At 42.6% G+C, this 16,682-nt stretch overlaps 1 protein-coding gene across 7 annotated transcripts in view; it reads left to right on the forward strand.

Annotated features, from left to right (window-relative positions):
- The window catches only part of FRMPD4 (FERM and PDZ domain containing 4), a 295,689-nt gene that overhangs the window by 241,605 nt on the left and 37,402 nt on the right, over nt 1-16,682 (forward strand). For all 7 annotated transcript variants that reach the window (XM_088667723.1, XM_088667722.1, XM_088667726.1 and 4 more), the window contains one exon: nt 11,737-11,782. In XM_088667723.1, the coding sequence (XP_088523849.1) occupies nt 11,737-11,782 (46 nt within the window). The remainder of the gene's footprint in view (nt 1-11,736; nt 11,783-16,682) is intronic.

The following is a 16,682-nucleotide window of genomic DNA, read 5'->3' on the forward strand; positions in this document are numbered from 1 at the left end:
GTCTACCCTGTATAGTACAGGCAGACAGGTGGCTGATATCGCAAAGGCAGCATTGCAGTGGAAGGGAAGCAGCTATTCTGTCTGATTTCTTTCCTGAGGAGGGAGCAATTACCGGTATATAAGACTAGCTGGTCCCCTATTGGCTCCTGGGTCCACATGGCCTGGGCTGATAGACTGCACTACATCTTTCTGGCCATTATCTGGATAGTCTTTTATAGCAGCAATATGAGTCCAGGTTCTCTTACCTGAGAACTGCCCATTGCACAGGGAGTAAAACACTTGACTCTCACTGACAGAGTTCCTGGTTCAAGCCTGTTGGATCCCTAGGAAAAGTAGTGTTCTTAATGTTTTATAGACCAATCAATCATTAGATGAGTACTTTTGCTGGGAGAAACTGAAACGGTCTCTCTGAGACTAATTTACTGTTTTAAGAAAGTTTTCAATTTTTCCCAGTTTGCCACGACATAGTCTAATTGCTAATGTGGCACAGTTGAGAACATTTTGATTCCTCATTTGAATCTCTGTGCTGTCAGTTTTATTTCACACACAAGAAAAGTGAGTAACACTCCTCTAAAACAAATTGCCACATTGTTTAGCATATATCCCTATGGTTCTCTGTGTTGTTTTCCCAAACAATTAAAGAACCTGGAGTCTGCATTTGAATCATAACCATGGATTTATTTGACACTAATTGTGCTTGTTGTTGAACACATGAGGTTTCACAGGATGTTGAAAGACTATTATTTCATTTGACTGCATAGAATTGTGTGAAAGCTTTTAGGAACCAAAATATAGTAGACTAACCCTAGATACCGTGGTATTTGTGTAGTACTTTGATATAGCTTGTAATAAGCAAAGGAACAAATCTGATTTTGGCAAAAAAATTGACATAAATTCCATACTTTTTTAGAGTATTAGTGAAAGTTTTGAAAATAGTGACTAAAAGATTTCATAGAATCCTTGAATAACAGAATCATTGAATAAGGGTCATGTCATCCAACTCCTTGCAATGCAGGAATCTCAAGTAGATCACGCCTGACAGATGGCCATCCAACTTCTGCTTAAAAGTGTCCAAAGGAAAGAGAGCCCACTACCTCTTATGGGAGTCTGTTCTTTGGCGAACAGTTCTTACTGTAAGAAAGTTCTTCCTGATGTTTAGGCAGAATCATCTTTCTTATAACTTGATTCCATCATTTTAGGTCCTAGCCTAGTGCCATCCTCCATGTAACAACCCTTTAGATTTTTGAAGATGGCTATGGCATCTCTTCTCAGTCTCCTCTTTAGAAGCTAAACATACCCAGTTCACTCAACTGTTCTTCTTCCAAACCCTTTAGCATCTTGGTCACCTTCCTCTGCACACATTCCAGCTTGTCAATATCCTTCTTAAGTTGTGGTGCCAAGAACTGGACACAGTACTCCAAGTGTGGTCTGACCAAGGCAGAATACAGCAGGACTATTACTTCCCTTAATTGGGACACTATACTTCTGTTGATGCAACCTAGAATAGTGTTGATTCATGTTAATGCATTTGATTGTAGTACTACATATGTCAGTACTAAGTATATGAGGGGGTGTGAGTGGCACTGTGGTCTAAACCACTGAGCCTCTTGGGCTTGCTGATCAGAAGGTTGGCAGTTCGAAACTGCGAGATGGGGTGAGCACCCATTGCTCTGTTCCAGCTTCTGCCAACCTAGCAGTTCAAAAGCACACAAAAGTGCAAGTAGATAAATAGATACTGATGCAGAGGGAAGGTAAATGGCGTTTCCGTGTGCTATGCCTTCCGTCATGGTGTCCCATTGTGCCAGAAGTGGTTTAGTCATGCGGGCCACATGACCTGGAAAGCTGTCTGTGGGCAAAGGCCAGCTCCCTTGGCTTGAAGCAGGATGAACGCCACACCCCATAGTCACCTTTGACTGGACTTAACCATCCGGGGTCCTTTAATTTTACCAAGTATACAGGAAAGTTCCTCCTGAGCAAGCTGCAGAGAATTCTAAAGGCCGGGGGGGGGAGCTATTCTTTCTTTAACTAGCCTTGATTCTGAAAATTATTCTCAAATGTGGGAAATAGCTAAAAAGGGAGAGAGAGAGAGAGGTTTCATTAAAAAGAGGAAAAATTCAGTAATCTAAAGTTAATACATATTTTGCCAAAAGAGCCAATTTTTAATTAATACAGAAAAAAGGAAATAGGTTAATTAGTGCAAAAGAGAGGAAAGAGGAGAGCTGTGCACCATTTGGCTCAAGGCAAACAGCATGTGCTCCCTGCATTTGTCAGATACTCACAGAAATAGCTGGATTTAACTGTGGAAGAATATGCAGAACTTAGAAAGCAGACAGACGGTAGCTGTTTCAGAGGCTTGAAAGTGATCTGAAAGAGGCATTGTTGCTTGTGGTGTGTGCACTTACCTTGATGTCATGTATGTTCAAATGGCCTTTGCAGGGGTTCGTAAAACCTGCCACAAGCCAGCCAATCTTAACTTCAGGATATTCTCAGATCTAAACTAGAAGGGATGCCATCTGCACAATAAATGGCTCTTACGAAGCCAAATGGAGGCAGAGTGGGCCTGATCCAGATTTGGACCCTAGGTAGGGGAAGCTTTACCCATTTCCTCTAACTGCTGTTGTTCCGATTCTTTTCAGAGACGTTTACATTGTGAGGGGTAGAAGTTCCCATAGAGTTTGTCTCTCAGAAAGCTAGAGCTTTCAAAAGGTCTGATAAAATATTATGCCATTCCTTCATTGTTTATGGTGGTGTGTAGCTGCAGATAAAATGTTTTGTTTTGTTTTTTGTCTACCTAGACATCTGTATTACTGGAATCATATCTCCGAGCAGTGCGAGATTCCAGGAGTTCCAGGGGCACTTCCCCATGGAATGAGGTTCCATAGAGTCTGTGATGTCTATATGGTTTATTTACGCATATCTACAACCTGAGCCTATGATGGAGGGGTTCGTAGTTTTACCACCCCAAGAGGCCCTTGCTTTGCCCACAGTCACAGCCTTAGATTCAAACAGAAATCAAAAATTGTTCTGTGTCTATCTCCACAGCTTGTTGGTTTGCTTCTACCGTAGCTCACATCAGTCCAATTCTTGGCTCTCAACTTTGTCTTTCTAACTACCCATGAGTTGGGGGAGAGGGGCTGTCTTGCACAAATCCACTTCCTTTGTTCCCCTTAATGGCCCATCACTCAGATGATCACCTCACCAGGAAGATAGCCTGTATATTCCAAGAATTAGGAAAGGTGGGGGAGCTTGTTGGTGTAGTGTGAATTAAGGGTTAAATGACATAGTGCTTTGTCTCATATGTTTAGCTTCTGGATGTGACCTTAGTTAGGGAATGCCTCAGGTGGTTTGTGGATCTGGTTGTTTGTCTCCTCAAAGTACGCCAAGAAACCAGCACATTTTCTAGTTTTAATTGAGTTTTCTCTGTGGTTAGAATAGATGGTTGATTTTCTGAGAGCTTTCTGCCCTCATTCAGTTGACCTTTAAGTCAACTGGGAGCCAATCCTACCTTCTCTTATATTGGCTTGCACTCTATGCTGGAGATGGAGGGAAACATAAAACTTTACATGAGTGTGTGTGTGTGTGTGTTGCCAATCCATAGGAGAAGATTTCCAAAGCATTTGACACCTGAAAAACTCGCTCATTCTTTTGAAATGAGAATCTTCTTTCCTAACTTGGCAACTCACCTTGGCTTTCTCTAATGCTGTGTATGTTGATAATCTAGGAAACGGAACATCTCATGATAAGGTCTGTCTGTAGGAAAGACATTATTATTATTATTATTATTATTATTATTATTATTATTTTGCATACTGCCCTATACCTGCAGATCTCAGGGCAATTCACATCTTAAAGCCTTGAATAAATCCTGAGTTTGAAAAGCTTTATTGAGTGACCCCTAAGGGTCACTCAATAAAGCTTTGGCCACCTCATGAGAAGAGAAGACTCCCTGGAAAAGACCTTGATGTTGAGAAAGATTGAGGGCACTAGGAGAAGGGGACGACAGAGGACGAGATGGTTGGACATCGTTCTCGAAGCTACGAACATGAGTTTGACCAAACTGCGGGAGGAAGTGGAAGACAGGAGTGCCTGGCGTGCTATGGTCCATGGGGTCACGAAGAGTCGGACACGACTAAACAACAACAACAAGGGTCTTAGAGGCACTTATCAGTGGCAAAATAGAAAAACGTAAGCTGTGGGGGGGAGTAGAGAGAGGGGTGTGAGAAGAAGAAGAAGAAGAAGAAGAAGAAGAAGAAGAAGAAGAAGAAGAAGAAGAAGAAGAAGAAGAAGAAGAAGAAGAAGAAGAAGAAGAAGAAGAAGAAACCTGTGGGGAGGAGGGCTCTTTCCTTTGGCATCACTATGAGGAGGGGGTGGATATAAAGGCCCCAGGGGGCCCCACACAATGTGATTTGCCCAGTGCCCTGTACCTCCCCTAGGATAACCCTGCTTCTCATTGCAAATAATTAGGACATGTTTATTTTGCTTGGAACAAGCAAGAGGCAGTTGGCCCAGCTCAGCTCAGCACCCCCAACACTTAGATTCCAGTTCTTTATAGTGAAATGATGGAGACATTTTTGAACAATGTAGATAAGGTGGCATTTAGATAAGAGATTAGATGGGATCAAGGAGCTGGTTGTTCTGCTTCCTGTGATCTGACTCTGTTCTAATGTCTATTTTTAATCTGCACCCTTTGAGCCAGCAAGTTTCTTTGCTGGGCGGAATCATCTGATTTATTCCATCTGACAATGGATTGCAGTGTTTTGCTTTGGAATGAAGGTTTGGTCTTCTTCTTCTGTTAGGTTCTTGATGAACTATTAAAATCAGCATGCCTTTTCTTATGCTCTAAGAGAGGCGTCATAGAACCATGGAATGGGGTGGAATTGGAATGCACCCAGGGGTCATCTAGTTCATTGCCCTGCAATGCAGGAATCTCAACTCACGTATCCATTGGCAAATGGTCCTCCAACCTTTGTTTCAAAGCCTTCCCGGAAGGAGAGTCCGCCGCTTCTCCAGGGAGTCCGCCCACTGCTGAGCAGCTCTTACTGCCAGACTGTTGCACTGGAGCTGCTGGGTGAAGGAGAGGGGAGAAGCACTGTATTGAAATGGTCCTCCCCCTCCTGAGGGGATGGGCACAGGAAAAGAGGGGCAAGTGGCACCTGAGGGCTGAGCCTGCCCCATGCATGCCCACTTACTTACCTGTAAGCCCACCATGAGGGCAGGTGATGTGACTGCCTCGGGCGGCAGGGTCCACAAGGACAGCACATCCCCATGTAGAGCTTTATTCAGAGCCGGCTCACCCATAAAGCCAGGTGAGGTGACCACCTCAGGTGGCAGCATCCGCCAGGGCAGTTTACCCCAATGGCGGTTTCCCCACTACATCCCCTTGTTCCTGACAGAGATCTTCTTTCACCCCTTTCCTCCCTGGTTGGGACTTAGGAGTGGAGGGGCTTCATCCTGGGGTCTGCCTCAGGGGCCAAAATGTCTTGGGCTGGACCTGTCTGTAAGGCCCTTGGACAGCAATGGGAGTCTATGAGAGCCAGCATGGTGCAGTGGTTAGAGCCACCTTTCTCAGACTTTGGGTCCCCAGATGATGTTGTTGGACCCTAACCACTGGTCCTGCTAGCTAGGGGACAATGGGAGTTGTAGTCCAACAACATCTGGGGTCCCAAAGTCTAAGAAAGGTTAGAGTGTTGGACTAGAACCTGGGAGTCCAGGGTTCAAATCCCCACTCGGCCATGAAGCTTGCTCTGCCAGTCTTGGACCAGTCACCCATCTTCCAGCCTAACCTAGAGGAAGGGGGTAGGGGCCATTTATATGCCACCTTGAGCTCCTTGGAGGGAAAAAAAAGGTGGGCTGCTAAGGCAAGAAATAAATAAACTGTCTCAGATTTGTTTCCAGTTTTGAAGGTACCGTAGAATGGCTACCTGAGACATTGGATCACACCCCTTGTACCTAAGGTTCATAGTACTATTGCCAACATTGCCTTTCCATATAACAGTGAGTGGCAGCCACCTTTCGCTTTTCACTTTTGTTGTTATTTTTTTGCAGCAGAGCCAAATTAGCCTCACAAAATAAGCAGGAGTGCACTTAATTCTCAGGCCCACCACTTCTGGGAATGTCCCTGTGCTAATTAACCAGAGCATTTGATGGTTAAGCATCTGAACTTGCAGAATTCCCATGATAGAAAATTCTATCGTTTTGCTTTCATGAAATGAGATAATAAGCACAATGCAGGCCCAGAAATATTTACCAAGACTAGCTACTAATGTGGTGTGTGAATATTACAGAGAACAGGTTCTGTAATGGTAACTGCTGTTGTGGTTGAGTTAATATATGAACAACCCTTTGGGGAAAAGAGATTGAATTTTCTTAGCAGTGGTGAAAGTGGATTACGTCTTGACTTTGTAGGAATGGCTTATAAATTTTGTCTGTGATATTCCATCCATTCCTTCTGCTTTCACCCTGGGAAGAGGAACATAGGTAGCTGCCTTAAACTGAGTCAGACCCTTGGTCCATCTTAGCTCAGTATTGTCTACACTGACTGGCAAGGGCTCTCCAGAGTTTCAGACAGGGGTGTCTCCCACCCCTGCCAGGAGACACTGGGGATTAAAGCTAGGACCTGCAATGCAGATGCTATATCGCTGAGTTTCATCCCTTCCCCAGTCTTTTCCAACTGGAAAGTGTGGATAGGCAGAGGATGAGGATGGTTAAATCAGCCACCCCCTACCATGACCCATCTTGGCGTTCAAGGGAGCAATGCAGGGCCGCCCTCCAGCTGCTGCCCGCCCAGAGGGGGGGTGGGGGGCACCGGAGGGATCCTTGCACCACGGCGCCAGATAAGCTTAAGACGGCCCTGATTACTAATAGACCATAAGGATCCAGCATTTTCTTACCCAAAGGAATTCAAAGCACTGTATCCTTGGGCAGCGACAGGGCTCGTTTTTCATGCCTAGCTTAGGATCTCCTTTTACAAAGTACCTGGCACTGGGAGCTGCCATTTAGATTTTCCACAATGCCCCAGAAGAGTCATTCTGGGACACTGCAGGAGATTCAAGTGGTGAATCCAAGCCATCCAGCCCTTATCAAGAATTCTGCTTAAGGGCTCAGCCATACTGCCACTTGTCCCACTGCTTTCCTCCAGGGAAACCATTCTTTATTGCTAATTGGAGCATATGCCAGTTTTATCCAGATTGACATTTCATCCGATTTAGCACTAAGGAGCAGGTTTTCTGGAGGAAAGCAGTGGGACAAGTGGCAGTATGGATGAGCCCTTAAGCAGAATAATAAAGAAGGTACCAGGAAAGCCTCTCTGTGGGGACTGTTCCATAACTGGAGTGTTACTACCCAAAAGGCCCTCTGCATGTTTTTCATAATAATTAGGATTTATATCATGCAAATAAATTTTATGTTTGTTCTCTAACTTCGTTCTCTTATTAAGATTGCCTGTAAATGTCAAGATCTCTAGAGAAATATGTTGTCTCCTGTGCAATGTATCATACTGAATTTGCATTGTGAAATTATCCCTGAAGTCTGTATATCCCCTCTCACACACATTATTCCTTGCTTGCCCCCTTTCTTTTGTGAGCAAAGTCACTTAAGTAATGCAATCTGAATCCGGAGACAAGAGTCTCGAGAAGGCTTTCCTAAGAAAAACGAAGAAAAACAGAGAATAATTTGAAGAGAAAGGAATAATTTTGCCTTTCTTATTTTTGGGCGTTGTACATACCAGGGTGTCATTTGACCAAACGTACAGAGCAAAACTCCATCAGAACAATGCAGCCAGTCAGAACACATGCTACCTCAATATAGATCATCCCACTCTGCTTGGCTGCTGAGCAGTACCTGCACCAGTCCCCTCTTGGCTAGATCATTTTAGCATTAAGAGAATGAACTCTTAAGTAACACATGGAATTATCTCCTGTTGCACTGACAACAGCCTTATCTATTCTGTGTGTCTTTTTTGACCCATAAAGATTGGATTCTTGTTCCGTGTTGGCCAATACCCATCAATGCCCTTCATATTTTCTAGTGCCTTTTGTTAGGACCAGGCCTCCTATCCCACTAATGTCTCATAAGTCATTTGTCATCAGAATATGATTCAGAGTCAGCTATTTCATGTTTCATCTCTATGCAGGAACATTCTTCTCAAAAGTTCTTTCTTTCCTTCTCCACTGAATAAGTAGAAAGGGGGGAGACCTCTGCACCTGCAAGTTCACAGACAAAGTCAATGGCAAATTTTATATTAAAATTCCCATGCTTCGTGTAGTCCGAGACAGATAATACTTAGCAATACTGCTTTGACCTTGGTAATGTTCCATCATCTGATACTTCTATTCACCTTTATGTTCCACATTTCTTGCATGTTAAGTATCTCTATGAAACGGGGTAGAACTGCCAAATACAGTCAAAGTGGAATGCACTGTAAATGTAAAGTGGATGGCCCTGAAATCCCCCTAATCTTAGAAAAATCCTCATTCAGGTTGTTGCTGTTGTTAAGCAAGTGTTAATTCTCTGGAAATAAAGAAAATCTGGTTATTGGCATCTGGATTCTTTGTTAGCTAGACAAAGAGCATATTAACTAAAGCCACTTTATGATCTCTGGTTTCTTTTCTAATCTGCCTTTGTTCAGAGTGGAATATACATTTACACCGCTCTGCCTGTATCTAGGGAGGCATAGCTAGCAAAGGGATGGAAACAGCAGCAAAGGGAGATTTTGATTCTTAAGTTCTAGGGCTGAATTTAATAGCATTTGCTGTGGTTCTTAGTAACATTTGGTGCAAGGTTCACTGTATTGACTGACTGAGGCAGGAGATGTATTTCTCAAGTCTTAATCAATCAAGAATAGCTTGTAAAACAGGAATATCCAATTGTGTTCTTCATGGGTTTGAAAAATGGCAAGTATAGCATTACAGTGAACTCTGGTGGTGCCTCATAAGTTTATGTGTCTCAGCCCTACAACATTCTTCGCTTTTGAAATAAATTGTCCATCCACTGATCAGCCCATGATAACCTGTCACACTTGACCATGTTTGCCTATCCTAACCAGCTGCATGATTTCACAAGCTGCTACCACAAAGATAACCACAGATGAGGTGTCCTATAAACCTCCAATGGAATATTTCACTCCACAGCTATATAAAAGAGTAGGGCTATTCTGTCTTTGTCCAAAGAGCTACACAAAGCAGCATGACAATACAGTGATTTCATCCAGTACACAACTACCACAAAATCTTCAAGTTCATGTTTTCCATCCAGACAGTGTCACATTGAAAGCCTCCCTTTTAGCCAAAGAGCTACTCACAAATGGGCCTTTCTCTGAATTTTTATTTCCTCTCCCTAAAGTTAAAGGGATCAGTACCTTTTCTTTCCCTTCCACTGTGGCTGAAAAGACTGAAAAAGACTTTGTCCCTTGGGTGGGAGTGGGGGTACAGAGTGTGTGTCATGTTCCTTAAGGAAGAGCTGCTACCAGAATGCTTTCCTGACACATGGTTGCTTTTTGTGGAGTTGTTCTAGACTGAATGGGATAGAGAGATCAATAGTGTTTTAAGACCAGTCACGTAAGTTGCAAATGTGGAACCACTTGCCAGGAGTCCCCAGTTACTTCACCTGCTGGATTATTCATGAATAAACTCTTTGGGGCTTTGCACTCATTCAGGCTAATGCAGTGGTGGTGATTTATTTTGTTTTTCCAACTGAGCAGCACTGGCATGCAAATTAGTTGCACTTCAGTCAACCTGGCAATAAATCTCAGAAGCAGGCAATTAATTGCATTGGAAATCGGGGGAGCCAACAGAAACTCAAGTTCATCACCATCAAGTGGCAACTAACCTTTCCCAAATGATAAAAAGAAAAACAGCCCCTTGATGTAATAAAACAAATATTGGCTTTGAGGGTGTTTACATGGCAAATAAATATGCATTTATCTATGTGTTTCTGAGATACTCAGTGAGATTAACACCTCATAACAGTTCCTCGGCAAAAGCTTTGAATGCTCCAGCACAGGCTTTTTGCAATCTCTGTGCCCCATTTTGCTGCTTTACCAATGTACTGGTTCAACTTTTCAGAAAGCTATCAATTAATTACTTTAAATTAATTATAAGTAGATGATTATGACTGTGGTTTTCCTCAGAATCTTTCCTCTTAAGCTTTAGAGGATGCTGAAGGATTTGAATGGCTGAGTCTTCCCTTGTGTGACCCAAAATTACTGTTAACTATGTGCAAACACATTTTCTTAGGGCAGCTGCACACCTGATGCGGCAAACATGTTTGGCGTGCATTTCTGGCAGCAAATGCACAAAGAATTAAAGACATCTTTTCCACGTACCATGCTACAAACATCTGAAAATCCTAACAGGGCCTTGCAAATATCTTATCCATGCTTTAAAAGTGCAAGTTTATGCATGTTTCCTTGGCAGTCAGCCCCACAGTGTTTAATGGGGCTTACTCCCAAGAAAATTGAGCATCAGGATTGCAACCTAAGTGTTGACTCAAATAATCATTGGAATTGGAAGAGACCCAGCGGTCATCTAGTCCAACCCCCTGCAATGCAGGAATCTCAGCTAAAGCATCCATGACAGATGGCCATCTAACCTCTGCTTCAAAACCTCCAGGGAAGGAGAGTCCACAGCCTCCCAAAGGAGTCTGTTCCACTTTGAAAGCAAACACCAGATAACATCTGTGTACAGGCATATGACACTATTGGTTCTCATTAGAAAAATAAGTACTGTAATAATATACAAGTTGGACTGCTATGATGTATGTATGTATGTTCATTTGTTTTGCTGTCAATCTGGCTTTATCAGATGTTGGTCTGTTTGTCTATGGACTGCAAGAAGTGGGGGGAGCTTGAAATACCTTAAAAGCCACTATAATGTAGTAATATTTACTTTCTTCTTCTTTGCTGCTTTCCCCACCCCACCCCCCTCCGGCTGCATGGGGTTTACTGGTTATAATGCTTGTGCTTCTGTCTTGATTTCTAATGTTCCTTTAAACTGCAGTACTGTACCTTGTTGTGTTATGGAACTGTGGCCTTTTTAAAATCAATATACTGCCATAAATTGCTGGGGGAACTGCATACCACCTGAAATTTCAGCAACATAAAAACTCCCCCAATTTTCTGAGTTAAGGAGGTTGCAAGCAGATTTTTCTATGGAAACAATGAAAATGGAAATTAGTGCTAAACTTTCATTAGATTCCACTAGGTTTCCAGAAGTGACTTTTATGTCATGTTAAAGATAGCATAAATGAACAGGTAAGTCAATGCTGTGAAGATGGAATAAAGTTAGATCTGAATGCAGTATCAGTCGTTACTGCTTTGGCACAATCGCCGGTCCCCATGTGTCTATTTTCTGGGTCCCCAGCTAGTGTGGAACCATATAGCAGATGGAGTGATACCAGGATACTCTATAACTAATCAGATTTGACCGTGTAATAACACCGTTGAGGGCAAAGAAAGATAAGTCAGAATGAAGACTCCCTGCACCAGAATTGCCTTCGTTCTTGGTGGGCAAACTGTCACCCTGTTTCAGAGAAAGCATGTAGGGTATGGACATTTCATTGTAGCCAAAAATACCTGGGGAAACTGCTGTTTGTCTTGGCTCAGCTTTGTTCTCAATACTCTTCGTGTTGTTGTTAACAAATGTCCTGTTACAAGATCCCAATTCTCTCCACTAAAAAGAAAACCTTGTTATCTCTGGAGCATAAAAATATGAATCATCACTCTCATCTCCTTTTTTACAGAAGCTGCAAAGAATCGATCCTCCTTACTGTTATTCAGCCTTATCCTGTAAGTAGTTATCATGTTTTTTAGAATTAGTTTCCTAGCAACATTTACTGCTTTTGTCTGCCTATTCTCTCTGTGTGTGTGTCTTCCTTATCTGCATAACCAATAGCACAAGTGAAGTACGAGCTGTGTCTTTGAAGATAAATGTGATGATTATATACTACTCTAGACAGAAGTGGAACAATGTAAGTGTAATTTAAATAAATATGGATATGTTCCAGTATGTATGAGGAGTGCTTCTTGGGGGCAGAGGGACAAGGATATTGAATTCTGCTCCAATACATTTCACAAGTATACTAGCCAATCTTTTTGTGTCTTCTTTTCTTGGCTTCCCTTTTCCCCCTTGTCATATCTTGTCCAGCAACACCGTGATTATATTCCTTTTCAGTGGGTTTTAAATGACTAGGGGGTCTTTCCCCTTTTTTGGTGACAGGGGGCTGCATTTATTCCCCTTGAGCAAGACCCAAGCAAACTAAAGACCCAGCTAGAGCTTAGATAAGTAATGGAGCAAAAAGTGATGTGGCAATTCATGGTATCCCCCACCCCCGCAGACTGTAAGACACAAAAGCAACATTTGCCTGTTTTTATGCAGTACGGGCAAGTGCATAGGCATGTGGCAGGCAAGATCCCTTTATTCACATGCAACAGTGCAAAATACAGGCCTGTCTTAAACAGGTGGGAAGAATCCTCCAAAAGTGCCTGGGGTACATATGACGTCCATTTTCCAGACAACTGAGTGCTTTAAGCTAAGAGGAGACTGTGAGTGCCCAAGATAAAAATGTGGACAATGACATACTGACTACAGGTGAATAGATCTCTCCAAACCTACCGTAGTTCTTGTTCATTTTGGTTTTGGATATAAACAGTCCAGTCCCATTGCTGCAGTTAATATGCAGGCTGCCCTCCCTGGCAAATAACCTGCATAGATATAACCAGAGGTGCAGTCCTGTGCCCAAGATTGTGGGCGCATGGAGCAAGCCAATCACTGAACCATGCCATGCTTGGCTCCACGCTCAGCCCCCCCCCCCAACATTGAGGGGGCTTGGCTCCCTGCCAGCAGAGGTGAAGACACCTTGGCCTCATAGAGTTGTCTGGATATAACAAAAAGTAAGTACTTATGAAGGTCATCCGAGAGCATTAAAGCTCTCTCTCTCCCAACTTTATAAGCTGGCTGCCTGGATCAGCTAACAAGTGTAGCTGCTGCAGCATGGTCTACAAATGCCCCTAAGAGTGTCAGGCTGTGATGACATCCTGCGCCTCCAATGTGGCCATCATGCTTCCTCCCTATATAATGTCTCTGAAAAGGATGGGACATTATTGCACCCCAATACTCCCAGAGGAATTTGTGACCCTGTTTGCAACCCACACAGCAAGTGTTTCCTCTGGGTGGTGAGTGCCTGGGATGTTCACATTAATTTGTCTTTTTTTTAAAAAAGAAAAAAGTATACCTTTCTGAGTACAAGTCATCCAAAAGGGAGGGGAAACAATTTTAAAGCTCTCAGATCCACCTAACTTCGGAATTTGGTCCGGTGCAGATTCTGAACAAGGTCACAGTCTGATTTTTACATTGACCTGAGAAGTGTGGGGATCAGGTGAGTCCAGCTCCATCCCTGATTCTGACCAAGCAAGTGCTTGATAGATTGAGATATAGGCACTTCCTATGATGGGATGTTGGCGGCGTTGTGGGTTAAACCACAGAGCCTAGGGCTTGCCGATCAGAAGGTCGGCGGTTCGAATCCCCACGATGGAGTGAGCTGCCGTTGCTTGGTCCCAGCTTCTGCCAACCTAGCAGTTCGAAAGCACGTCAAAGTGCAAGTAGATAAATAGGTACCGCTACAGCGGGAAGGTAGGGACCCAGGTGGCGCTGTGGGCTAAACCACTGAGCCTAGGGCTTGCTGATCAGAAGGTCGGCGGTTCAAATCCCTGTGACGGGGTGAGCTCCCATTGCTTGGTCCCAGCTCCTGCCAACCTAGCAGTTCGAAAGCACATCAAAATGCAAGTAGATAAATAGGAACCGCTATAGCGGGAAGGTAAACGGCGTTTCCATGTGCTGCTCTGGTTTGCCAGAAGCGGCTTTGTCATGCTGGCCACATGACCTGGAAGCTGTATACCGGCTCCCTCGGCCAATAACGCGAGATGACCGCCGCAACCCCAGAGTCGGTCACAACTGGACCTATTGGTCAGGGGTCCCTTTACCTTTATGATGCTCTGACACTTCTCATTCTACCATAAAATATTGCATAATTCTCTTTCCCTTTAGCATTATCTACACAATTTAGCCTACTGGCATTTTATTTAATGTGCTTATTAATTTACATGGCATTTTATTTACACTATGTGGTAAAATTGTAGCTTTCACTGTGGTGAGCAAATGATGGAAGAAATCTGGCTCATAGATTTCAGAACTCATTATGCAGAATTCTCCTAAGTGAGTCGTGTCCTTCATGCTTGGACAGCCCCCTATTTAAATGGTAATAATATATCCCCTTGCCTTTATTCCACATCTTTTCCAGGTAGCTAAAGCTAGCAGCAAGGAATATATCATGTTTGCACCAAATTATTATGTAAACAGAGATCTATTTGTGGCCTAAAGTCTGTGTCTTTGATGTACCTTATTCCTTTTGACTCCAGTTAATTGAAGTCATAGCAGGGATCCATTGAAGGTTTGTAAGTTAGTATAAAATGGCATCAGAATTAAACTCACAGTACTGTACGTTTGATGCCATGGTTTTTAGGAAATTCATTCCACGTTTTATTATTAAGAAACACAACCGCTTGTTCCATTATTGGATTTAATAACATAGAAAGCAAAAATATACAGCCTGCAGTGAAGCTGTATGCAGCTTGGAGACATTCTTATAGTGCTAAATGCAATCAGAGGGATGCATGTTATAAATTTTATTCCTGGCCTGAGGCCATGCTACCTCTGATTGGGTGGCAGCAATCCTTTTCTTGTACACTTATAATGCTCCTGAGATTTAGAATGCTGAAACAGTAACTGGCTGTGTACTCAGAATGAACTGTTACATGGTTTTTTTAAAAAAACAAAAGCAGAAGCATATTAGGTCAACTGCAAGAATAAACAAACCAAGGTAGTTAACTTGAAGCTTCAGATGTACCCATACCACTACAATAACCTCAGAAGGACCTAATGCATTACTCTGTGTGTGTATTTAAAATTCTCCTGTTATTTGTACTGAATTTTCTCATTGGCTGAAACAAAACAATACGAACCGTTTTAGAGTGGCCATGCTTCCTAGTTTACAGAGGACAGTCCTGCCTTTGAAGGGCTGTCCAGCCCAAGTCTGAATTAAAATAAAGAACCAAAGGAAATAAAAGCAGAGCCTCTGAACTTGCCCCTAACATACATACTTACAAACATAGTTTTATTTTTATGCCGCCTTTCCACAGTTCAAACCATGCTCAAGGTGGCTGACAACATAACAAAATACATAACTACAACATAATAAAAGTAGTTGTGAGCAATAAACAGAACATTAAAAAATACACAACTGAACCGAACAATTTCCACATAAACCACAAAGTCTAACATAAAGATACAAAATGCCAACAGCAACAGCCCTTCCTCAACAAATTCCCATACGCAATCCAGCCCAGATGTCTGTTCAGCAGCCTCAGGTTTTGTAGCTGAAGTCGGTCCGGGCCCTGCCCTCCCAGGTCAGTTGGATATAAGACCTGCAAGGAAGGGAGCAGGTCTTCCAGGACTTACAGACCTCAACAGTATCTGGGCAGGAGACTGAGTAGGCACACAAAAAACGATTGCCAGTAACATTGCTCTTAGGTAGTGTGCTAGTAAGTAGATGGTGTTTTCTCAGCTCATGGGTTTTACCAGATGAGTTTGTTGTTTTTTTAAAAAAAAATCTGACTCCGGTGCTGTATGTGTTCAAAGCAGATACCACAGCAGAAATATTTTATTTTCTTTGCTTCAAGGTAGAGATGGTCTTAAATGAAGTATAATTGCCCCCCTTTTGTTTTGCAAATTTGTTTTGATCACCTGAGGAAGTGTTGTCTATCCAACAGTTGTGTAAAGAGAAGAGAGAGCAAAGGTGTATTCTGAATTGGATAAAACCAGTAGTATATGTACGCTTGCTACTAACCCATCATGAAAACAACTCGGTGAAACTTACACTATTATAGAATTACAGTACTCTGGTCATCTGCTGAGCATAATTCACTCAGTGTCTTCCAGATTAGTTTTGCTTAAGCTTATTCATTTTCAGTTTAATTACAACCAAAGCCAAACACTCTTCTTTTGTGCTTCCTGTCAATCTAATAAATCTTTCTCAGGTTAATTTGAATGTCATCTGTGCTGATAAGGAAAGGATTTAAGAGCTTAATCACTTGGAGCACTTTGAAGTTTCACTTTTCGGGAAGTTTATTTGATTATCTGTTGAAAACATTTTGTTTTGTAAATGGGTTATCATTGCAATGGGTAGTTTATTAGGCTTAGGCATACTTCCAATTAGATCATTTATCCATTGTGCTGTGCATTCAGGCTTGGAGAATAAATTTCAATTGAGGGTCTGATAAGCCATCATTCTGGAAAGCTATTAAAATCCTAAGAAGGTATCTTGCTGTGAGGGAACAGCATAAGCAAGTCTTTGCTTCTACTGAGGCTGGCAATGGAAGGAGACCCTTTAATCATCCCCATGTTCCTTTTACTGTAAAAGCTCAACGTCTATACAGATAAACAATAAAGTATACACAGTTATACAAACTGATTTCGGCATGTGGTTTGTTCTGTGGGTTTACGATTATTTGGTGTTTTGAAATTATTGTGGGAATGCATTTTGATATAGACCTAATCAGGAAAACAGCTCTGGTCTTCATCCCCACTCCTGCGCACCCCCAGATATCCAGAGATGTTTGCTAGAAAATCAAG

Source organism: Zootoca vivipara, chromosome 4 (assembly GCF_965207765.1).
Source record: "Zootoca vivipara chromosome 4, rZooViv2.hap1.1, whole genome shotgun sequence".
In the NCBI taxonomy this organism is placed as follows: domain Eukaryota; kingdom Metazoa; phylum Chordata; class Lepidosauria; order Squamata; family Lacertidae; genus Zootoca; species Zootoca vivipara.